This window comes from Acromyrmex echinatior, chromosome 17 (genome assembly GCF_024713525.1).
Source record: "Acromyrmex echinatior isolate Ae372 chromosome 17, ASM2471352v2, whole genome shotgun sequence".
NCBI classification, from domain to species: Eukaryota; Metazoa; Arthropoda; class Insecta; order Hymenoptera; family Formicidae; genus Acromyrmex; species Acromyrmex echinatior.
In genome coordinates this window covers 7996053-8022541 of record NC_141868.1, presented here as the reverse complement: position 1 = coordinate 8022541, position 26489 = coordinate 7996053, and the positions used below count along the sequence as shown (strand labels likewise).

At 29.7% G+C, this 26489-nt stretch overlaps 3 protein-coding genes across 6 annotated transcripts in view; 2 read left to right on the top strand and 1 right to left on the bottom strand.

The window, feature by feature from the left end:
- The window catches only part of mRpL23 (mitochondrial ribosomal protein L23), a 111150-nt gene that overhangs the window by 65400 nt on the left and 19261 nt on the right, over nucleotides 1-26489 (top strand). The gene's annotated exons all lie outside the window — the stretch shown is intronic.
- Nucleotides 268-26427, bottom strand: LOC105153176 (fatty acid synthase-like). Of its 4 annotated transcripts, none has more exons than XM_087415143.1 (21): nucleotides 22588-26427; nucleotides 21784-21979; nucleotides 20340-20545; nucleotides 19091-19341; nucleotides 15238-15466; nucleotides 14539-14957; nucleotides 14005-14298; nucleotides 13705-13909; nucleotides 13468-13628; nucleotides 11307-11624; nucleotides 10677-11179; nucleotides 8108-8409; nucleotides 7467-7874; nucleotides 6354-7369; nucleotides 5033-5277; nucleotides 4259-4958; nucleotides 3320-4145; nucleotides 2687-3201; nucleotides 2336-2590; nucleotides 1940-2194; nucleotides 268-1846 (listed from the first exon to the last, which is right to left on the bottom strand). In XM_087415143.1, the coding sequence occupies exons 3-21, from the start codon at nucleotides 20509-20511 to the stop codon at nucleotides 1736-1738; spliced, it is 7185 nt and encodes a 2394-aa protein (XP_087271269.1). In that variant the 5' UTR covers nucleotides 20512-20545; nucleotides 21784-21979; nucleotides 22588-26427; the 3' UTR covers nucleotides 268-1735. The 4 variants fall into 4 exon arrangements, with proteins under 4 accessions (XP_087271269.1, XP_087271270.1, XP_087271268.1 ...); XM_087415144.1 differs by having other exon boundaries at nucleotides 22661-26427; XM_087415142.1 differs by having other exon boundaries at nucleotides 20340-20556; nucleotides 21784-26427.
- LOC105153160 (uncharacterized) lies at nucleotides 15474-18340 on the top strand. The gene is made up of 2 exons (XM_011067846.2): nucleotides 15474-16947; nucleotides 17047-18340. Exons 1-2 carry the CDS (start codon nucleotides 16769-16771, stop codon nucleotides 17402-17404), a joined length of 537 nt encoding a protein of 178 aa, XP_011066148.1. The 5' UTR covers nucleotides 15474-16768; the 3' UTR covers nucleotides 17405-18340.

Genomic DNA, 26489 nt, shown 5'->3' with positions numbered 1-26489 from the left:
TGATCATTACAATGAGTTGTCCGAATGTACGGTGAGTGTTTAAAAAGAGATAAATTGAAAAGATTCTCCTTCTCACATATAATAAGTAACGTCAATTTTGTAACATATGCAATATCTAGAAAATTTAAACATTCGATCTGTAAATCGATTGAGAGGAAAATTTCGTTTTTTAAAAGGTACCCATCGAACATTCAACTTTTTATCATGAATAAGGTGTAAACTACAGATGAAAAAATATATACTCAAGAAATTGCAAAATGTTAAGGATCATCTGAAGAGGGCTTAATAAAAAGCCGAAACATGTAATGTCTATACGTATGTTTATCTAATCTTAATAAAATTCAATTTTCTATTAATGTGACATCTACACTTTTAAACAATTATTTGACTCTTATATGTCCTTTATAATATTTATTTAAGTATTCAGATTTATGTAAGATTAATATGATGATGTCTGTGAACAAATTTGGTATGCAATGAGGAAAGATGATTGTGAAAAGTCACAATCATCGATCGAATCTTTACGAAATTACATACGCAACAGTGGTCTCTGAATCCGGATCACTACATACGAAGGAATGAAAAATAGAATATGTAATCGCACCGGAGTTCGACACTGATGTAGTAAACAAAAGCTACATCAAAAGTATGTTTTGAAATTCAAAAAACGAGATCGAGAAATCGTTTAAGACGCTAGGAAATTATTTCTATGTTGGGTCAGTCTAAAACGTTTCTTATTATCAGTATTTTTTTTGTTATTTATCACATTTACATGGAGGACAGTAAAAAATTCCTTTATAATATTATTGCTTATTATATAATATTTAATTACACCACTAATATAATAAACCACTAATTATACCAACAATAAAAGCTATTTGCTCTAATATTGCAAACATCTATCAGCTCAAATTATAATAAGAAAAATGAAATTTTAAGGATTGTAAGCTAGTTAATATAAATTAAGTTTATATTTTTAAAATTTTTTATACTTCAAGTTTCTATACTTTGGATAAGACGTACAACCAGTGCAATACTAATTATTTATTATATTTATTAAATCGCATGCAGACTACTAGGCTTACGAAATGGTATTCGCATACCACATATTATTACTTATTTTTATTATTTACTTTATATTGAAAAAGGAAAGCTATTTGTAAAAGAATTGATAATAAACGTCCACATTGTTTATGATAAACAAATTATGTTTATAAAGTTTGTTAGTTTATTAATTTTTTAATTTTTCTTACAAATGGAACTATTGATAGTTCTCTAATTGTAAGAAAAATGTAAAAATTAATAAACTGAAAAACCTCATAAACATAATTTATTTACCATAAACAAAAACGTTTATTATTCTTTTGTAAGCTTCTTTTCTTGTTCAATATAAAGTGAATAATAAAAATAGATGATGAAAACATGTGATGAACATATTTGAGTACAGTTTTAGAACGCAAGCTTAGTAGTCTGCATGCGATTTAATGAATTCATTAAATAACTAGACAGCATTGATATGCTTTATCAAAATTTACGTAGAAATCTGAAGTATACGAAATATCACAAATGATGGACTTAAATTTATATTAGCTGATCTATAACAATAATCATCCAAATTTCACTCTCTTTAATATTATACAATAATTTGAGTTGATAGAAGATATTTGTAACATTTTTTGCGCTAATTGCAATTTGTTTATCAAATATTGACTAAAATGACTTAAAAATTAAAACATCAAATTGTAAATGGTAATTCTCCGTTAATTGCAGCCGCCACTTTTTTATTTTTCATAACTGTCACATGATTACCTTTAATACAATGCACTTTTACCACACCTTGAGTTACCTTAAATAATTATATACATCATTATATATATAAGAAAAACTTTTGTTAAATTTGACTTATTCAGTACAAATTATAATAAATTTTTTTAAATACCTTGTGCAAACCATAATCCTCTGCGATCATTGGTGTTTTGAACGAGGATGTAGCTTTTATCAATGTTATGGGAGACTTAATAGGCAGTAAAGTAGAAAAATCATATTCTCGGAAAGCGGATATATGTTTGTAAAGCGTTATACATAGTGTCTTTAAATTCGAAAGTGAGAGATATGTACATATAACTGAGAATTGTTTAGCAAAAATATTAAATCTTTCATCCCAACTCTCACATTTCTTCAATTCCATTAAAATCTACGACAATATAAAAATTTTTGTTTTTGTATACAAGACAGAACGAAAGAATTGATATTGATTTACATAAAGAAATCGAAAAATAATGTAAGTATATCGTAGATTAGTTTCAATGTAAGTTCAAAACAAAAGTGCATATACCTTTTGAGAACTTCCTGCTGAATAGACTTCTAGAATATTAGTTAATATTTCAATCTGAAAATTTGTTTCATCAAAATCTATTTCTAAAGTTTGGAAAATTGTTTGTAAAAACTCAGGTGCACCGTCGATAAGAACAAGTCGGCCTTTAAAATTCATAGCTTCTAATCTTCTTGCTACTTCAATTGCAATAAAAGATCCAAAGGAATACCCTACTATTATAAAATCTTTTCCGTCTGTTAGCTTTGAAAGTATGTGCTGTAAAAATATCCAAAGTATTCAATGAAATTTATATCTTTTAAATGCAAATAATACTTTGTAACGTAAAATGAAATTACTAATACGATTGCATACGTTTGTGAAACGATTAATAGTCTCCATTATCGTGTTTGTACAATCCATGTTGTTTGTATTATAATGCAACAATGATGTTGAAAATTTAATATGTGGTATTATGATTTTAAATATACTATCACATCCGTTAATACCCGGAATAAGAAGTACTTCAGTCGTAGTGTTCTGTTTGTTAGTCAAAAATTCAATTGGGGAAATAAAATCTTCATCTCTTAATGCAACGCCAACAAAAAATGTAACGTTTGACATCTCTTTGTTCAATTTCTTTTCATCATCCATATTGTCATTGTCATTGTCATTGTCATTGTCATTGTCATTGTCATTGTCATTGTCATTGATGATTGGAACGGACATCTTAGTGAGTTTCGCGAAAGTAAGATTTCGCATCTCTTGTGCTGTGACAAATATATCAAATTCTCGTTCCAGAATTTGCTTGATTTCTACGGCCATCATGGAGTCCATTCCAAGTTCGGCCAGAGATGAATTTGGACTCACAAGCTTTATGTTACTTATGTCTACAATGTAGAATGTAAAATTATTACGATCTATAGTATAATGCTTTTTTGTAAACTGGACTAGCAAACAAATATAATAAGTATTTATGAAAGAATAAGTCTCCATAGGAGCACCTACATAAAATATCAGCAATTGTTTCTATCAGATTTCCTTGACATTTCTTTTTTTTTTCAGCTACAACCATGCTGCTTACAATGGGCCGACTTTGAAGTAGAAACTTATCAAGCTCGTCGAGACAGCAGGATATCTTTTGCTGTAGAGTGCCACCGATAATTAATTCTTTATTGTCCTCCTGCATATCGGCAACAAGACCCACATCACCCACAGCTCCCCACTGAATCGCCAATCCTGGTAATCCTTCCTCCGCTCTCTTCTCGCAAATTCTCTCCATGATGGAGTTGGCCATGCCATAATTCGTCTGACCAGCGTTTCCTCTGCCGCAGGAAACGGAAGAGAACACCACAAAGTGCCGCAAGTTAAGACAGATTTTCCTAGAAAGTTTATCCAGCATTTGCGTTGCACGAGCCTTCGATTGGAAGGACTCTGCAAATGATTCTGCAGTTTGGTTTTTGAAGATGTCATCTTTCAGTACCACACCCAGATTGAATATAGCGTCCACTGGAGCTTCTTTTTCTGCAGTCCTTAAAATATATTCGCAATCTTTGAGATCAGCAACATCGATATTCTTGATGATCAGAACGTTTACGCCGTACGATTTCCATAGTCGAATTTTCATGCGTTGATAACCGTTTTTTATTCCATTTCTTGAAATCAGAACGATGTTTCTGGCACCACGAATTATAAGCCAATCAGTTAATTCTAAACCAAATCCGCCTAGACCTCCTAGTATAATGTAACTCCTATCTTTGAGACAATAATAGCGACGATACGCGAGAATGTGCTTATCTAAAGGTTCATCTTTTTCATGAATATTTATAATTATCTAAAAAATAATCGTATTAAAAGAATTCATGTTATATGTGAGTAGGACTATAGAATGCTATTATTTACGAATAAACTTTTCAATTATTATAATATTTATCATCACAAGCATACCTTTCCTATATGTTTTCCACTCGCCATATATTTAAAAGCTTCTTCAATATTTGTTTTTGGAAAAATTTTTGCTTGAATTGGTTTAATTGTTCCATCACTTAGACCATTTTCGAGCAATGTGACCAATAAATGTTTCCATTTGGAATCACTATTTTTTATCATCATATTTTCAACTGTAACCCCGTAAAAACTGATACCTTTTTGAAATATAGACATATCTAGGGGATTATTAGAAATAAGGTCGAATTTGCCAATCTCTAAGAATCGACCATTTTGAGCTAAACACCGAATGGAGGCGATTAATTTTTCTTCCGCCAATGAATTTAACACAATGTCGACTCCGCGACCTTTCGTCTGCTGCATTATCATTTGTTCAAAACTAGTATCTCGAGAATTTCCAATATGTTCATCCAAAATAGTCGGAAATATTTTTCTAATAAAATCCCGTTTATCACTCGTGCCCACGGTAGTAAATATTTCACATCCCTCTTTAAGAGCGAGATGAATAGCTGCTTGTCCAATGCCTCCAGCACCAGAATGTATAAGTACTTTATCACCTTTTTTTATTTTCCCATAAATGTACAAGGCTAAATAAACCGTGCTGTAAACGCACGGGACGGTTGCTGCTTCTTCAAACGTCCATGCATCGGGTATATACCAACAAAGATCTTTGTCTTTCTCAACAACATTTGCTATGCAACTAGTAAGAGTAATTTTTAATTATTGTCTATTCTATGACATCACAGCACAATAATATCTTGCAGCATTACATACTTAGTATGACGAATTCCCATTACACGTTGTCCGTCAGCATTAAAACCCACGTATTCTGATCCAAGAGGAAAATACTGAAATAACCGTCTTTGCAAAATCGTCTCATTAAATGTTAATTTACCAGTGGCGAGCATTACATCTTTAAAATTCAGAGATGAGTAAACAACGTGCACTAAATCCTCACGACGAGACACGACAGATAAATTATTTTCTATCCAACGAAATGAATTCAAGTCACCACGAACCTACGAAAAAACAAAGCTTGTATTATCACATGATATATATATATAAAACAGAATTTTAAAAAGAAATTTCGTGACAGTATTCAATTCTCCGTCTGTCAAGCAGAATTTTTCATTTAATAGACTATAAATAAATAATACTGTAATGTAGGGATGCACCGGATATCCGAAAAGTATCTGATATTTGATATTATTCGGCACTTTTTTATTATCCGATGGGAAAACGGATATTATTAGTATCCGGAAATAATATTCGGTTGAAATTTTATATTGAAAGTTTGCATCATTGATGCAGACCGTGATGATTAACAACGCTGCATCTTTATCAATTTGCGAGTAACTTAGGCATTATGAATAAGTGAGTTAATTATATTTGTATCATTCTTGTTGAGGAGGACTCCAAAGAGAGTCGAAACGTTCAAAACAAAGAAGACATCAATCCATTATCTGAGTATTGATTGTTCACTAAATAATTGCGCCGTTTGTCGTTGCTGACTCTCATTAGCCTATTATATTTATCTATTTGTATTATTTAAAATTCGAGAGTCCTAATATAATTATTGTTATTGTTTATCTACGAGGAAACTAAGTTTAGTACCTAATAATTTTATTTAATTGAGCGTATTTACCACGAATTTTATGAATATTTGGACAATATTATTAAATTGTTGATTTTTATTATATAAATGTTCTACAAATAAATATGCATACTCATAATGTTATAATATCTTATATTGCCGTAAAATTACAATTCTTTTCTGTACAGTTATCATCTCAGTTAATAATTAAACTTGGACGTTAACATTAAAATCATAATTATTATCACTACTTCGTTCTTACAGTCTCTTTCTGCTTCTTTTTCTATTAATTTTTTTACTCAGCTTTTTATTAGATTGTCTCGGAATCCGATCAGATATCCGATTCGGAAATTTGCCTTCTCGCATATCCGGATATCGGATATCCAATGTTACATTTTTTCCGTATATCCGATATCTGATATCCGATAATTTTACGATCGGTACATCCCTATTATAATGATAAAAGTATCAATTATACGTTTTGAAAAAATTTGCACGTACCGTTTGGCAGACATGGCCGGTTAGTACAAGTTTCGGTTCCGGTTGTGGTAATTTTAAATGTCTGTACGATCCCCAAGTTTTATTAGGTCGCAATACATTAATGTTCATATCTTTTTGCAATTGCTCTAAGTAGAAGGGGTCTTGAAGAGAAAATTTAGGAGCTTTTTCATCTTGAATGAGCACACTCCTAACAAGTTCACTACCTGGCTCTTTTCTCAAGCAATTAATAAAACCCAATAAACCGCACTCAAAATTTTTCTCTCCCACAATTATAATTCTACTATTACTGTCAAGATTGTTTTCATTACTCAAAAGTGACTTTAGATTCTCCAGCCAATTAAAGTTATCATTACTTATATAAACAACAGTTCTTTCTCTTATTGAAACTTTTTTTTTCAGAAGCACAACTAGTTCTTTATCAGTGCGTTTTTCGAATATAACGTTTAATTCGTATTGCTGCAAATATTTTTTATAATCAGTTAAGTCACAGTTCTCACGAGTCAACAGATAACCACCCTTTTTCAAAAATGGCAACAGTCGCTGTAATGATGCATGTTGTTTGGTCAAAAGATTGAATCCAGCGACAATTGAAGCTTTGTCCGAAGATGATTTTTCAAAATCTTTGATTGAGAAGTTTTGCGGTAAGTCTTCTGGCATGAAACGATTTGATGATGTTAATAGAATGACATTCATTTGTATCATTGGTATATCATGAAATGCCTCAAGCAATAACGAAGACGAGAGATGTTCTAATTCAACATCATCGACATCTTCCACTAGCTCAACGGCTTGCACTTTGATAATTTGATGATCTTCCAGTATGAGTTGACCCGATAACCGAATTGCTTCGTTCAAGGAAACCTTAGCGCGATCACAATGAGCTACAAACGTATGTTCCTCGATAACAACATCTTGAGCTAATTTTCGGCGAGAGATCTGAGTAGCTTTCAGACCTCGAATCTCTATTCCGCCAGCTTTTATCGTGCCTAGCTTTTTATATACTCGTACCTGTAATACTGTAATAAGACAAGTAAAATAATATGCTTCATATTATTGAGATTTTTACACAATATTTACGAATTGAACGATGAATTAGTAATAAAAATTAATTACGTTTATCCATGTCTGTTGTAACTTCTGCTTCCTGTAACTTCGAAGCATGAAGCATTGGATTGATCACTAATTTTTGAATACTCGTAGGAACACACAATTCCCTAGTATCATATCCGATAATTATCATTTGTAACATATTATCCATAAAAGATTCCCAATTATTTTTCCAAGCGATATGTCCTTGGGTTCCCGAAATAGAGGCACTCTTTAATCCACGAAATAAGCCTTTGTATTGGTATCCACGCAATTTCAATTCTTTGTAGACATCTCGTGCAGTCATACTTTCATCTTCATCACTATTCTCCGATAATAGATCTGTCGGAATCATTTCTTGTTCTGGATTCAATGTCTCGTATACTGTACCTGTTACGACAATGCTGTCTCCTTCAGTTATTTCAAACTTTCCATCTGTAATATTCGTATATATTTGATTATACTGCATTTTTATCATCATACTACATTAACTGTGATCAATATAATGATTCATCACTAATCTATCGGATCCAGATATTTTTTTCAACTGCCTTGCAAAGAATTATATTATAATAAATGTTTAAACAATAATTTAAGGTACAATGAATACTGCTATGAAAATTTCAGAGAAAATCCACTTAAATTAAAATAATTAATCTCGTAAATACCTGTCTGTATTGCAATATATAGTTCCACAGTATCATTTTTCGACAAATGAGTAGCACGGATAAATTTTACATCTTGGAAAACTATCGATAGCGTTGTTTGTATTTCTCCTTTCATCATGGCAATAATTTTCCAAACGAGTCCCAAATAACTTGTCGCGGGTAGCAAATTTTTCCCATCAATTACGTGACCGCTCATATATTCATAATCCTCATCGTCGAGTAAAATGTTGACGTATCTCCCTCTTGATTTTATAAACTGTGCATTTTCTTTCGATACATACCAATTTGCAGAATGATCCCATCTGATTTATTATAATTCATATTTATATGTGAATAATTATACGTACATATAATATATTACAACCTTAGAATATACATACTGAAAGGGCCATAAGTGATTATTGATGGCACCAACATCTATCTGTCTTTGTCTGAATGTTTCACTGTAATGCACATGCATCGATTACGAATATCCATATGTACATACGTTCAACTTTCGAAGCTCGCGAAACGAAAGTATATAAAATTATTTAAAAAATGGGACGTTATTGCGTTATATGTCTCAAAATATCAACGAAGTAAATTAAAATATCTCTTCATGCATAAATATAGTCTTACTTCGTAGAAAATTTTAAGCCAAGCTCTAAGATTATGTACTGAATTAATTTAAATTATATAAATATATAAAATATGTGTGTATTTTAAGTGTATAATTATAATTAACAACGACAATTTGATAGCTGGAAATATTTTTTTTCATCATTTTCAAATTTCAAATAACATTTTGATAACTATTCTATATTTTTTCGAGATTAGAATCGATTTTTTCATTTTTTCAAGATTTCAAGTTCGAATTACGCGATATCATCACGCGTAAGCGCACAGCAAACAAGTATTCAGACAAGAACAAATAGATATTGGAGACACTTTTATTACATACTTTGGTTACATACAGTATGGCCCTTCCAGTATATATGTTCTAAGATTATAACTTATATATATATATATATATATATATATATATATATATATATTATATATAAGATAGTTGGTCGTCAGGGTACTAGTAATCGCCAAGTTCACATATTAAAGATGTATTTTAGTGTTTTCTGTCGATCGTGAGGCTTGCTGATATTTTTATTGGTTTCGAGGAAGTATTTATGTTATGTTACATTATGAAACTTGTATATATGAATTCATTCTATTGATTAAATCGAATATGTGTAATAACTGAACCTATGCGTGATTTCGATCAAACGCTTCATTGTGAAGTTACGAGACACTGTTACGAGACACTTGACATCTCATGACATCAATTTTGGAATATTGGCAACTTGCATGAGGTAAATTGAGCTTCGAGTTATAAATCGAGATCGCAGTTTTACACTATCATAAATTATTATTTCATACAAATTTCATAGTTTTTTTTACATGACAAGCACTGATTCCGAAGCACGTAGTCGTTCGAGTAATCGCCATATTTGTTGATTACTGGAAATTGGTGGGCCGAAAAAAATTCTTATAAATCGAATAATAATGTATCCAAAATCCAAATAAAAAAATTAGATCCGTAATTGTTATTATCTAGACATTCTATGGACCAGTAATCGCTATAGTCAAGTTAATAAATAGATATGCAAACAAATAAAGAATCGATCACTGGATCATTTCTGTTTCGATATCTAGAACAGAGATTGGCGCTATTCGAATGAAAACTAATTTTACAATTCTTTTCTGTTGAAACAGCTATTAATATTTATTGAAAATTTGATAATAATGATAGTTCTAAAAAAAATATATAAAAAATTATAAAAACGTGGAAAATCAGCTTCTGCTTAGTTTAAATAAAATAATATCATGCCCAAAAAAACGGAGTTCAAAGTGGATCAGCACTTCTATATCTCGCACTGAATGGTATACATATATGGTATATATATATATATATATATATATATAAATTTATGTGTCTGAATCATTCCATCGTTCATGTATGCGATAGTTAAACATATGGTGATTTGTGGGACATACTCATGATGATTATTGAGCAAGCTGTTATGGCGACATGGCGATAACTCGTACATTTGTGCCTTCTAATTTTTATAAAGGATTTTCTCAACAACGGCAGTAAATACAAGAATATTAGAGTGACGTTTTTATTCGTCACAAAAAATTTATTTAAAATAATCTAAAATAACAGTCATTCACTTTTCAAACTGAAAAATATAAATTTGCAAAGTCAAGCGTTTTGGTTAACGTGACGATTACTGGGCCAACTATCTTAATATATTAGGTGTTGGAATTAATTCGTAGCGTTTTACAAGTGATGGGAAGTACTTTCATTAATGTATTTTTTAATGCTCATGTGAAATAAATAACATTCTTTCATTAAAAAACGCTACGAATTAATTCCAACACCTAATAAATAAATATTATTTTATATTATATGATCAATAATTGCATCTAATTGCATGTTTATAATTAATAATACATATATTTATCATACATATATATATATATTTTTTTTTTCTTATGTAGACATTATCTAAGTTATAATTACTATGATATTTACCTGATTGATGGAGAAATCATAGGAGTTCCTCGACTAACTGGAAATTCAACTGATGGGTACAAATTGGCAACTTGTGGCTGTAAACCGCAATTGTAAAGCTTTCCAATTCCTTGTAGAATTGTATTAATATCTTTTTTGGTTTGTCGTGTTAATACTAAGTTTGTCACGTTTGGAGGTAAAGAGCTTGTCAAAACGTAGTGTAGAACATCGTCTGGTGCGATTTCGATGACCACAGCGTTACTTGGAATTAATTCCGTTGTTTGTGAAAAAAGGACCTTGTTTAATATACATTGAGTGTGATAGTCTGCCGATGATAACTGATTTGATGTTGAAGTAAACCATTTGGTGCGAGGTATAGAAGTGCTGATCCACTTTGAACTCCGTTTTTTTGGGCATAGTATTATTTTATTTAAACTAAGCAGAAGCTGACTTTTCGCGGATGCAACGTAAGAACTGTGAAATGGTATGTTGCAGTTGATCTTCTTCACGTAAATATTGTTGACCTGATTATTAAAAAATGTAATACATGCAGCTGCAGTAAATTATGATATAAAATTAATTTTTCAATGTTTTAAAAACTTAAGTATTTTTTTTATCCACTAATTTATATGAAAGCTATTTTAATTCTACCTGTAATTTTTTCATAAATTCTTCTATGGATTCCTTTGATCCACATACGACGCTGCTGTTGTCACTATTGTAGCATATTATTTCAATATTCGCTGGACATATATTTTTAAGATGTTCGTAATTGATATTGACAACTGCCATCGAGCTATGAATTATTTTTTCATCCGCACATGCCAAACCAATAAAGTATGCTGATAAAATAGTTTGTTCAATAGTGAGACACTTATCTGCGTATGCACAACCAAGTTCACCGGCAGAATGACTGATTATATAATCGGGAGTAATTCCTAAAGATGTTAGGAGATCTACTAAGCCAATCTACAAATGTATATATATATATATATATATATATATATATATATATATATACATATATATATAATTATATACATATATATAAAGTGTCCACCTATAAAATTATGTATATATATATATATAAAATGACTCACATTAATATTCGGACATCATGATACTTTAGAAATTATTACCTTCTAAACATAATTTTTGTTGGAGTAAGAAATTTACGGCTTTTGTTTTAAATTGAAAAATTCATTATAGTTATTAGAAATATAAATTTTATTTCTATAATTACATTTATATGATACAGTTTCGAATATTAAACTATAGAATTTTTCTTATTTTAATTCTGATATCGCAAAAATATTCGGACACTTAACAAGATATAATAATATAAATATATATAAACGAAATGATTGATAATAATTTTAATACTTTGTTGGATAACCTTTTTATTTAATAACATGCTGCAAACATTAGGCATATTTGAAATAATTTTTGTTAATAATCTGGTGTAATGCGCGTTCATTCCTCTTTTAATCGTAATTTTAGTTCTTCTTTTGATCTTGTAGACGTAATCTGAATGTTACGATCTAATAAATTCCATAAATTTTCTATGGGATTTAAATCTGGTGGAGAATGTAATACTTTTGAACAGTTGTATAATAAATATTCTTGCACTATTCGCGATTTATGTTTTGGATCATTGTCTTGATAAAATTTAAAACTACCTCGTATATTCATATTATTAGTATTTTTTATTAAATTGTCTTTTAGAATACTTAAATATTTATTTTTATCCAAAATTCCGTCAATGAAAACTAATTCATCACCTTTACTTGAAATACAACCCCAAACCATTAAACTTCCACCGCCGTGTGTCATAGTTGGCTTTAAATTTTTCAGTTGGAATTCTTTATTTGCTTTTCGCCATATCATTTTCCGTCCGTCAGATCCAAAAATGTTAAATTTGCTCTCATCAGCGAATATTACATCATTCCACCATATTTGTTCTTTAGAAATAAATTCCTTGGTGAAAATTAATCTTTTCTTCCGATTCGCTTCATTTATGAACGGCTTTTTACGAGCAACTTTACCACTTTCTTTTAATGCTCGACGAGTTGTATCTAACTGAGGATGTATCTTCTTATTAGTCTCTTCGTATAATTCTCAGATCAAATTTATAGCTCTTAATCCAGGACTTACTTTTATTTTCTTAATAATTTTACATTTATCTCATAAGTCAAGTAATTTTGGATGTCCTTTCTGAGGTATTGATTCAATGCGATCTTCACGAATATATCTTTTTACAATATCTGCTACCGTACTCTTACTCAAATTTATTAATTTACTTTTTCGATATAATTTGCCCTTTAATGAAAAATAACAAGTTGGCATTTATCAAATGAACTATTTTTGCCTTTACGTCTCATTTTCACTGTTAATTTATATGATCTTGAGGAAATTAGGTTAACTCAATTCAACATGAAATAAGTCACATATTTTGCCTTATTTCACGGTAAACAAGTAACGAATAAACTAACTTGATTTCCGAGGGTCAGTAAATATAAAATATATTGAGTGTCCGAATATTTTTGCGATTCTAAACTTAAGGATTAACTTATTTAATATTTTTTACATTGAAAACTTTAGTTAAATAAAGAAAATTAATGTTTTTTACATCTATAATGAGCATTTCCAATGATTAAAAAACCATAAATTTCTTAATCCTATAAAAACTATATTTCAAAATTAATAATTTCTCTATTATTATGATGTCCGAATATTAATGCGAGTCACTGTATATATATATATATATATATATATATATATATAATAATAATAATAATAATGAATTCTTTACCTGAATAGCGACGATTCCGAGAAAAACGTTTAACCTATTTTCGCATATGCTTTCTTCCATTTTTGTCATAATGTCTATGACACTTATACCATACGGCTTTAAAATATCATCGCACTTTCTTATCGCTTTAGCAAAGACATGGAACTTTAATAAGTTTCGACCTAATAAGATTTTAGTTTATAAATTATATCATTTAATAGTGATACGTGATTTATTAATAAAATATTGAATATGTACCCATTCCTGGCCAGTGCGAACCTAAGGCTGAAAATATAAACCAGATAGGTCTGTTCACGCCTTCATAATTTCGAATTTCCTTTATTGAATCTTGTTGGAAAGAATTCAATATTATATACCCTCTCCATGGATGACCCGTTATATTGTCTGCATGAATATCATGTAACAGGCGAATATATTCTACATCTATTGGATGGTTAGCAATCTGTAATAATAAAGTTTTAAAAATTAAAATTAAAGACATAACGTCTCCAATTATTCAAAGTAATATCGAAATATTTTTTAAAAATCTAAACTAACATCATTTAAAAATAACTTCACAGATTCTTCAGTACGTCCAGATAATATGACAAGTCTAGGTAAATCATCATTTGGTGCTCCATTATTAATTTTCTGTTTGGGATTCCACTTCAATAACATATGAGCGTTTGATCCTCCAAAACCGTAACAATTGATTCCTACACAACCGTTTTTGAGTGGCATTTGTTCTTGGATGACACGAATGCTCCCATTTAATAAGGCATCTATATCTTTCCTTGGCGATGTATAATTAATATTTGGTGGAACAAAACCAGTTTCGAATCCTATTATTACCTAATAGTTATAATAACAGTTTTGAAGTGTGAATTTAAATTAATTTGTAAAATGCCGACTAATCATACATTATGTACATGGACAGTTTGATAAACCAGTGCAGACTTTTTAAAAAAAGACTGTATTGAAAAATAAATCAAATTTTGGTAAAAAGATAGTAGTATAGAAAAATTACAAATAATCAAACTATATCAAATAAATTTTGTAATAATAGATAAAACTGAAAACCATTTATTTTACCTTAGCGATCTGATTAAAACCACTTGCAGGCTCAGAATGCCCGAGATTAGATTTCACGGAGCCGATCATTAATGGAGTTTCTCTATTTTTACACAAACTGTTATAGATAGCATTAACTTCTTGTGGATCACCAGCTTTGGTAGCGGTACCATGTGCTTCGATATAATCCAAACAAGATGTTGGTAGTTTGTATTCTTCGTAAAATTCCTTTAGTAAGGTACATTGTATTTGTGATGAAGGATATGTTATTCCTTCTTCTTTGAAACCATCGTCGTTTAATTTTATATGGGGACATATGGCATAAATCCTCTTAGCATTTTTCGCTTTTTGAAGATATACTGCTGCAATTGTTTCGCTACGCGAATAACCGTTAGCAGCGATATCAAATGGACTGCAAATACCGTTGGGTGACAAAACACCTAAGAAGTAAGCATATTTGAACGTGTGTATAATGGATTATGTTTAAATCAAAATGATTATTTTCATGGTATCTTCTAATATGGTATTTTTTAGGTTTTAAATATGTTGTTAGAAACGGTTTTTATTGAAATTATACATTGTAGTTTTTGTAAATGATTTTTTAAAATTTATTTTTTTGTAAATGAGAAATGGTTTACGTGATTCTCTAAATGTCATGCCTATTACATTACAAGACTACCAAATTTTAATGAAAATACAAAGTATAAATATTGATAATACCAAGTCGACTGAAGTGCAGGTTTATTATGGAATAAAGACATAAATTTGTTGTTCCAATTATTGCGTCTTCGCATTTGCCTGACATGATATATTCATAACCAATGGCTAGAGCATAAAGACTAGAACTGCATGCTGCATCGATATTATAAGATGGTCCTTTCAGATCCAAGCAATACGAAATCATATTTGCCACTGCAGATTTATGGCATCCATAAACATTTTCATTTATCTAATTACAAAACATTTGCAATTTCCGTACATAAATAATAGATTCAGTAGATTCAATCATTTCTGTGGTAAATATTTATTATTTTTAGATGCCACCTCACTAATTTCGATGTCCTTTACGTATCTATGTTGTAGGAGAGAGTGTTCTGAGTGATTCTCTACAAGAATTAAGTGGGGGACAGCATTGATTTGGAAGATATAGTAAATTAAATTTCTATAATATGCAGAGAATAATATTAGCATAAGAGGTATATTACGAAAATTAAATTTGTATATAACGTACTAATCTCTTAAAGAATGTAAACAATCATCCTTTTTCTCCTGCTTAGGGGCGTTTCCACGCGAAGCGACTTTCACTCCATCCCATCTTTCCTACTTAGGACTACACAAACACAGCTATTTATCAAAGCATTTATCTATATATATATATATATATATATATATATCTTTTCTTATATTTGATGAGACAGTTTCAAATGCTATTTTTATCTAATAGTTATAATAACAGTTCTGAAGTGTGAATTTGAATGAATTTGTAAAAAGTTGATTAATCATACATTATGTACATGGGCAGTTCGATAAATGTCAGTAATTTTTAAAAAAAAAGACTATGTTGAAAAATCAATCAAATTTGGGTAAAAAGGCAGTCATATATGTAGTCATATGGGCAGCCATGAGCCATCAAAATAAATCCCCATCTCCGGCAGCGGGGGCTGTCTGGAAAATGGTGCGCTCTGATTGGTCGGTGACGTGAGAGTGGGGGTAACGAGATAATTAAATGGCGCGTTTTGATTGGCTCGGTCCATAGCTGCCCACACGCTGATTGGCTCTGTCCATAGTCATCTACGCAGTGACTGAAAAAGGGTGAGGCGTCGGCAGGAATAAATACTGTGACAAAATGGTGGATGGGAAAATCGAGGAAAATTGTTGAGAAATTTGTTCATTACGGAAGGGGAGGAAGGAAGGTACGGTCAGCGGATATGAAGTACACAGTTTCTGTTCTGTAGGTCATTTTTTTTTGCTGCAATGTCTCCGGCTGATGTTTTAATGAAAGGGTTTTTTTTCTTATTATTTATGACGAGGATTTTTATGAGAATTTTCGGGAGACTCTTGCTTCCTCTAGAGAGAAAGGGGAGACAAAACAGAAATGAACAAATTCATGCTGGTACGCGTTGTCATAATCGGTGTGGTGGTTTATTCGTTTTTAGAGAATAAATTTCTTAAAAACAGACAGCGGGAATTTTTCAATTCAATTTAAAAATCAGAAACACGATATATTTCGCAAAAAAAAACACATGGAAGCATGAAGGAAAAATATCATGACAGAAAAGTCGAACCAAAGCGGGGACAAACAAGCGACAGGCAAGGAGAAAAAAGATCTTCCAAAATTCATCCCGTCATATCATTGACGGATAGAAATAAAACTAACACTAGCATTTTGCAAATTTTGAGAACTCTACAACACACATGCCGGCAAAAGAGGTAAATTCTGAATTTGCGCAAACATTTCCTTCCTCACGCTCTCCGATGACAAGAAATGAATTCACTGGAAGTACTTTTAAATGCATTACATCATTTCAGTGTCCGACATGCAGTCTATCCTGTCGACCAACTACCGAGGGTGTGGACGAAGTCGATTACCATTGTCGCTAACACAGACAATCACGATCGACATGGCCAGCACTGGGTCGCCTTCTACATCGACGAATACATACATATTTCGATAGCTACGTTTTGCTACCCTTGGACTCAAGATTCCTCTTACGACTTCGCCGAAACTTCACCAAGTATTGCTAGAATACGACGACGGTGCAAGGAATACTTTCTCAAACTTGGGGTCAATACTGCTGTGTATTTCTATATTTTATGTGTAATTGTTATAATCTTAGCCAGTTTCTCAGTCTGTTTACCTCTGATTCGAAACGTAATGATCGATTGATCATACAGTTATTTCATAAATTTTTCTTCGTTGTAAACATAAAAAAATAAATTCTCATGCTGCATGCCGTCATGTTCAATCGTCTTTTAAAAAATAAAATATAAAATAAATATTTTATATTAATATCACTTTTTTTCTTTTTAAAATAAACATTTTTGATTATGTAAATTCCGTCTGTTTCTTACTTCTAATCTCGTCCCCTTTTACACTCGTCACCTTTTTCTCACGGAGTTTGTTTTGACGGCCCATATACTACTAATATATAAGAATTATTAATTTATCAAACTATATCAAATGAAAATAAATTTTATAATAGACAAAACCGGAAACACTATTTATTTTATCTTAGTAATCTGATTAAAATCATTCGCAGATTCAGAATGCCCAAGAATAGATTTTACGGAGAGAAATTTAGTAATGCATGAAGTAAAATTTAGTAATATACAACTTTCCGAGATTTCATCATATTTCTTTGGAAAGTCACACGCCCCGAAGCAGGGAGAAGGTGGGATGAAAGTCGCTTCGCGTGGAAGTCGTGCGCTTTTAAACAATAGGGAAATGGGGTGAAAGTTACGCGTAGCAAGCCCCTTGATAGAGGGAAGGTAAGGTGAAAGTCGCTTCGCGTGGAAATTAGTATGACTTTATTATGAAACTTTAATTTACTATATGTTCTAAACCAATGCCATCCTCTACTTAAATCTTATGGAATCACTCAGGACATTCTTCTCTACAACATATTAAAAGGACATTGAAATTGATATCATTGTTAAAATAAATATTTACCATTTCTTTGTACTATATAATATTTTTATACATATATTACATTTATATATATCATATAGCTCGCAAAGATTTGCACATTTCGGACTGATTTCAGCGAGCGATCGCCATCACCGCTCGAAGCTCGGCGTCCGGCGAAAGAATCGAAAAGAAAAATCAGAATTATATATCGTATAACATATATAATTTTGTTTTCCTGCCAAGTCACATTCGAGTATTTAATTCTTCTTTTTGTTGAATAGGCTTACTGGGAAAGCCACATTAAAAAAAATGCATCTTACAATAGTACCTCTTGGGTGATGTGGAAAGCTATTGTCGAAATGTACGTTATAATTATGTAATGTATTAATTACATTAAGATATAAGTATATTATTAAAGAACAATGAATAAATTAACAATAGAAAATTTTATGTTAATAGAAATAAATTATTTAATAAAAAAATGTTTCAATAATAATTTGGCGGAAGGTACGCTCACAGTATATTTCTGGTATAGGGACGCTCCATTATATAAGCGCCGAGCCTCGAGCAGTGGTGAGATCTGAATCAGCCCGAAATGTGTAAATCTTTGTGAACACTGACATATAGCATAATATGTTACATATAAAAATAGTACAAAAAGATGACTGAATCTGTTCTTATATGACACATGTCATATATTATGTATATTTTATAACATGATACTTTCAAAGGAGGTATGATTTAAGCAATCGGTTGTCTAAATTGTACCTATATTTTATAGCATGTTCCAAAAAGATTTATAACAAATTAATTTAATGGCAAAAAGTTAAGTATGCAAAATAGATGTCTGGAACATTAAGTTACAATTTCTAATGCTCATTTGTGTTCAAATTGATACAACTTTCCTCTGTATATATATTTCGCTTCTATATATATCTTTTTTACCTGAATGTCTCTAAAAAGCAATGTTTTTTGTGTTTCAATATATGATGATCCTGTAATTACGGCAGTATTTTTTCCTCGTAATTGCTTTGGATTGATCCCTGCATCCATAATTGCTTCGTAAGAATGTTCCAATAACATTCTCACTTCAGGTGCAAGTGTGTGTGTTTGATCAAAAGATAATCCAAAAAAATCCGCATCAAATTTTTCTATATTATTGATAGTTCCCATACGGCGTGACAATTCCGCATGCCCTAAAAGTAGATATATTTACATAAGGATTTTATGTTCTTTGATTATTATTTTGTATGAAATTTTAATTTGAGGTATACTTTTTTGTTCACTAATAAACATGTAATGATATTTAGTACAGAAAGAGTGGTATATACTGTCTTAATCAAACAAGCATAATTGTAAAAATATTATATAATATATTATATAATATATAACGATTATTTTTTTTTTGGTTGTTATTTTTTAACAATTTTTGAAATTTAATCGGGACATTCCCTAAAGTCGTTAAATATCTAAAAAAAAAACAGATTTTTTTCAAATTTTAAACAATTTTAATCCACGCCATCGAGGCACGGATATGCGAAAAAACACTTTTATGGACAAAATTCGATTGATGCTCTAATTCTTAACAAATTTTAAAGTTTTTATTTTAATTTGCTCGATACTGAATGAGCTAAAAACCCATTTTGCTTAAATTTTGATTACGGTTCAATTAAAAATTGCCGATTCAATATTCGTTATCATATAATTAAGTTTTTTTGCCGTCTTCATTGGATCGGCAATTTTTATTTTGATCGTAATTAAAATTTACACAAAATGAATTTATAGCTCATTTAATTTCGAACAAATTAAAAAAAAGAACTTTAAAATTGGTTACGAATTAAAGCGTCGGCCAAATTTTGTCCACAAACATATCTTTCCGCTTATACTGTGCTCTAGTGGCGATAATTGTTCAAAAAATCTGAAAAATCTGATATTATTTCTTTATAGATGATACTTTCAAAGGAGGCAATCGGTTGCCTAAATTACCTATATTTTACAGCATGTTCCAAAAAGATTTATAATTAATTTAAAAATTAATTTAATGGCGAAGGGTTAAATATGCAAAATAGATGCCTGGAACATTAAGTTACAGATATAGATATTGAACCATTTTAAGGAATGTCTTGATTAAATTTCAAAAATTGTTAAAATATCAATTACCCTAATAAGTACCATAAGAATACGAATTAATCACCTGTTTCCCATCGGTTATGATCTGCACTTACAAGATCAATTTTATTGAATAAATTTTCTTTTAATTCATTCATATTATCTGAATTAGGAAATCTACCAGCAATACCAGAAATAACAATTTCCTCACTGGAATCAATATCCTTCCACGATCTACATGTTTCTTTGTCATCCATGATTCTTATATACTCTAGAATAATCTAGGATAATCTAAAAAAATACTGTATATTTCATGCAAAGTTAAATATAAGCTTATTTTCTGTCAACTGAGTTAAATTAAAGTTAATTAAAATAAATAAAAATTGAGCTCTCTCAAGATTAGATATTAAACTAATAATTAATTAAAAAATTAATAATTGAAAGCTTTAATAATTAGTGCGCGGTAATTAGTGTGATTACATTTTCAAAATAATATGTTTAACTTTCACATAAGTATAACGAATGTTTCGGCTCACTTCGAGCTATCTTCAGCTGTGTTGCTACATCGATAAATCTTAAATTATCTTAAACTATGATGGTCACCATGAGTAGTTAGTAACAGAACCACAGGCATATGAGAGAAATCATCACGCTCGGTTACCAGCAATAAGACTGTAGAGAGAGAGAGAGAGAGAGAGAGAGAGAGAGAGAGAGAGAGAGAGGCAATAAATAACACCCTTATCAATTGAAAAAGTGATGTAACTGGTAATGCAGAAGATTCAATCCAGGTTGAAATCCCACTAAGGGCATTTTTTAATAGGCAATTTGAAGTAATTTCAAGTATAATTATTATAAATGTGCTTAGGAGTAAAATAATTTATCAGCCAATGATGATGTGATATTGTTATATGGAGTCGTCATCACTAAATTAGTCATATAGCAAAAAGTAGTATACAAGAAGGGCAAAGAGCCAAACGTATGAAAGAATTTTAATTTAAATAAGCAAAATTAATACAAAATAATTAAAATAAACAAACGTTTCAACTCCAATCGAGTCATTTTCAATGTAATCTTATAAAAATATAAACATCGTTCTAAATTAAAAATCTATACATGGTCTTACAATATTCTTACAATTCCTTAATATAAAATTTTTCTTTCTATGTAATACGCTGCGAGTCATTTTTATCAAGAATTAACAAAGTCATAAGAAAATTCTGGAAAAGTAACCGTGAACAAAAAGAATTAATATTAATTACATAAAAATTAGTAATATGATAATGTACCTTAGTAAATATATTAAGAGTTCAATAATATTAGTCCCATTTATGGTTAGCTTACTAGTCCATCCGTTCTTTTTTTTTTTTTTAAATATTAGCAGTATACGATAACAAAGATAGATAAACAAAAAAAATTTCTTGGACTTATTAAGTATGAACTACATTTACTATTTAAATGGAAATCAAATATCTCAGACAATTATATGCGATTGTAAAACAAAAACTTTAAGAATAAAAATATTTACTTACGTGTATGATTTTTTAAATTGTAGCGTAACTTCTACGACAGACGCGTCGAAATATCACAGCAAACAGCGGCAGTCGCTGAATACTTAGACACGTTTACGCGTGTTTCGCGCGATTTGTAACGTAGCCTCAAGTTTTTATTTAGTTATTCTATTTAGTCTACTGATAGTCTACCCCACCCCGATCTTCCCTATAGTTTCTGAGAAATAAAGGGATGTCGCTTTAAAAGACCTATGTCGGTATCAGCGACTTTCCTCTACTTAAAGTAAGTTTTTTTTTGCTGCGGCGTATATACTAGTTATCCTATTTTTTTATATGGAAATATGCATTTTTTCTTTTATTATGAAAATCGAATAATAATTTTAAAGAATTACAAAGAAAAATTACGTATGAAATTTAGATTGAAATAATAATAATTAAATAGATGTTAGTGATTATTATAAAATAATCTACATTGCACGCGTTATTTAAACAAAATTTTGATTAACAGAAACAGTTCTTTTCAATAAAATATCTTTTTTCATCTTTTTTTTAAACTCAAAAGAAGTATAAGTAGACAATCAAGCTGTTATGCTCATTACGATCATTGGATTTTTTAAATTGTTTAATTATTTTATAAGAGAAGTTTCAAGTTTCAAAAAAGACTAACTTTGAAAAAATTAATAGGGTAAAATTAATGTGTTTTACAACATAACAAGTTGAAGTTAAAAATTAACTTATTTAAAATTAATTTAGTTATTTAAAAGTTATAAACTTTTGAAGCTTATCATGTAACTTTTAATTTTTTTATATTAATTGCTTCCCAACCTTTATTTATATTTTAGCTTTTATATTCATGATCGATTATACTTGCTGTTGATATTTGCAATTATTATAGTACCATTTATGTTGTAGAATGTAGATGAAAAATAACTGAGTTCTTTAATGATAAACCGCTCTTTATATTAATGTCACCTCTTATAGTATGGATTGTAAGAGGTGGTATAATCCGATGTCATTATCATTTCATCTACATTGCTGATTAAAAGTTTTAGATTAATTAATTGAAAATGTCTGTTGTGTACATAAAAATGTAACTTATAAATTATAATCTAATGTGTTTTTATTATTTTACTCATTTTATAATGAAAAGAAAATTATATGAAAGAATATTATATTTACCGATAAAAAATCGTCCACTAAATTTTAGCACAAAGTTGTAATATCTTAAATAGCGGTAACTCAATGAAAAATCATCCTATCGAGATAAATCAAAGTTCAAATTAAAGTTCAAACATTCTCGTTGATAGCCTTGAAAATCAAATTTGAGTTTCACAAAGTAGATTATAAAATGGCGTACGTTAAAGGCAGACATTGGAAAATAAGAAAAAAAAATTTATATTTAAATTATTGCATTGTTTAGACGAATCGGCTACATGGCACAAAAATATATGAATTTTAAAGCGCATTGATTTCTTGACAAATTCAGATTTTGAAAATTTTTTTACAAATTTTTTTTTATAAAGTTATGCCATTTTAAAGAAAATGTTACAAAACGAATAATTTATCTTGTAAACTCAGAAATAAATTATTGTAGGAAACTTTATCAGAAAAGAAAAAAAAAATTAAAAATCATTTTAAAACTTGTGTAAGAGCTTGCGTATAGTTTCTGTAACGTAAATCTATTTTTTTTCTTTGTTAATCTTAATAGTTCATCAAAATGTTACCTTTAGTATTTTATAACGATAAGAATAATGAACAGGAAAGTAATTGAAATAATTGAAAAGTTACATTTTAAGCAACTATTGTATTTTGTTTCACGCATGATCTGCATAATGCATCCTTGTTGTTATCAAATGTTAAACACCTTATAACTGTAACTTGTTATTTTTTAGGATCGGTAACAGTAAATAGTTCCTTTATGAAAAATAAAGAGCTAAACTGTAATTAATTATTTTCAAAAAGTTTTCAGATAACCAAACGCGTGATTAATCATATCGAGCAAACTAATGCACTGCATGAGTGTTGAATAGTTGTTTGTTTATCATATCAAGTATTTATCTTATTAAGCAACATGGATGATTATACAAGTATTTAGTTGATGGAATTTTTAAAGCAAGCAATCAGAAATATTAATATGATATGTTACTAGCAATGTGACAGCAACAACAGAGTGATAATGATTCTTTTTGTGTGCTGCATATTTGTCTTCAATTGAAAATGTATAGTTTATATTATAAATAATATGTATATATAATATTGTGTTATTTTTTTATTTATGCAAGCAGGATAGTAATTGTATATGTAATGAATTTTTTAAATAAATATTTCATTTTCGTACAGTCTCTATCTTCAAATCAGATAAATTTAATGATTATAATAATTATTTTATTATCATTACACACCCACACGCACGCGCGCGCACACGCGCGCGCATATACAGGGTGTTTGATAAGTAATGATAAAGCTTTCGCACTGAAACAGAATGGACTAAACTGACAAGGAAACACAAAATACAATTTTTGTAATAATAAACAAGATATTAATTACTAAAAATTATCGAAAATTGCTCTTCAAAAATTTTTTACTAAAATACTATCAACTTTACAGATAAAACTGCAAGAGACAAAAATTGTTTATTTTCTTCTCATAGAACTCTAAAAATTTTTTAGAAATAAGCCGAATAAGCGGATAAAATTGATTCATAAAACAACTTTAAGACATCTTTTAGAGTTTTTTATGAAATCTATCTTAAAGATGTTTCTTACAGAACTCTTAAAGATATCTTAAAGATGTTTCTTACAGAACTCTTAAAGATATCTTAAATTAAGTTGTTTTATGTATTTTAGATTTTAGACATTGCACTCATTAGATAACTAAAAAAAAATTGCAAAATGATAGACAACTTTTCGACTCAGTTTGTCTGCTCTATCTGCCCATAAGAGGTATGTAAAAAAATTTGGGATATCCTATATAGACTATATGGACTATATTTTTATAGTATAATTCGCAAGGTAATATTAATGTTATCATATGAACATCATTAATATTTCTTTATATGTTACCATCATATTGCTGTGAACTTGCTGTTTGTCGCAGACGATTTCTGACAATAAATACCATTATGTTGCAGTCAGAAATCAATTCGTTGAGAAAATATATCAATGTCAACAAATTACCGTCAATTTGCTGTAATCTAATGTCGAATTCATATAAGTACAACCTAAAATGCACAATGACAAATTAGAAATTGTCAGCAACATGATGGCAACCTCAAAGACATTTATTCTATCTAGGTTGTTTTCCCAATCCTGTGTATCATTATACAGACAATATTCTAATGAATTCAATCTAATGAATTTATAAATATTCACATTTTATCTCATAATTATTTTATTTGTCTAAAATCTTTGTCATTTTTTTCTACAAAAAATTATTATTGATATTTAGATAACGAAAAGTTTTTGGAAGCAAAGGTTTTAATTATTCATATATGAATGGCGTATATAAAGTAGCAATCACCTAAGTAGTATAATAGGTCACGATAATAATCAAATGGATATTAAAATGTGTGAATCGTGACTGTTTGAAAAATTGTTATTAATTATTATGAAGCTATATGAACGCCATTTTGATGACTCTTTACTTCTGCTTAGACAATATGCTATAAATGATATTGAACAATGAAGTAGTAGACACATACTGAAAGTAATATATCATCAATGTCATAACCTTTCACCTTCAACAATGTAATTGTTTTAAGTTATAACATTATATTTTTTATGCTTATTTTCATTTTTTATATTGCTTGTTGTCCTTTTTCTATTTAAACTTCTTAAAACTTAACTTGTCCTAAAAACTAAAGGTGTATTCCGTGTTATTCTAGTGAAAATTTTTCTCAGAATTTTTCATATAATTTTTTATTATTTCTATAAAATTTTTCAGAATTTCTCTACAATTTTATAACTTTCTCACATTTTTTATACAAATTGGAACATTTCTCAGAAAATCTACATCTTTTCTCAGAATTTTTCATATATGTTAATTATGAAATATCGTAAGATTTTTAAGATTTTTGTAAGTATAATTTCTGATGAAATGTAACAAAATCTAAAAAATTTAAAAATATCTTTTAAAAATTATATGAGAAATTTCAGAATATTTCAGAATTCACTTGATTTGATCAGATTGAGCGTGATTTCATTCTGCGTGCCATTTTGCACGTGTGCATTTTAGATCATTCTTATTCGACTTTCATATCTTGATACTATGACCTTATTTCATATTTAACTATTATACATAAATGTTTTAATTATCTATGATAATAAAAATACATGTGACTTCCGCATATCTCCTTGTCAATAAAAACCTTTAAGTTTCGGAAACATCAAAGTTTTGATTTTTTCACGGATAAACGCCTCGCTGTTTTTCACATCCATGACAGTGAATGACAGGATCTTGAAGTATAAATTAATCGACAATATCATATCGGTGCATGGTTCTGCTTCCGGATGGTATGCCCGAGTAAAAGTGTACGATATGTTCCAACAAAAATCAAAATCTCAAAAATAAATTTACGAGATTAAAATTTACAGTTGGTCTGATTAGCATGGAATAAACTACCTTTCCCGAAAGCTTTGGATAACTTCAAGTTATTGCTCGACGAGGAGTTGGCAATTCAGGACGAGAGGGAGGGTTCATCGAGCAAGTATCGCGGTTCTTCTCTTAAC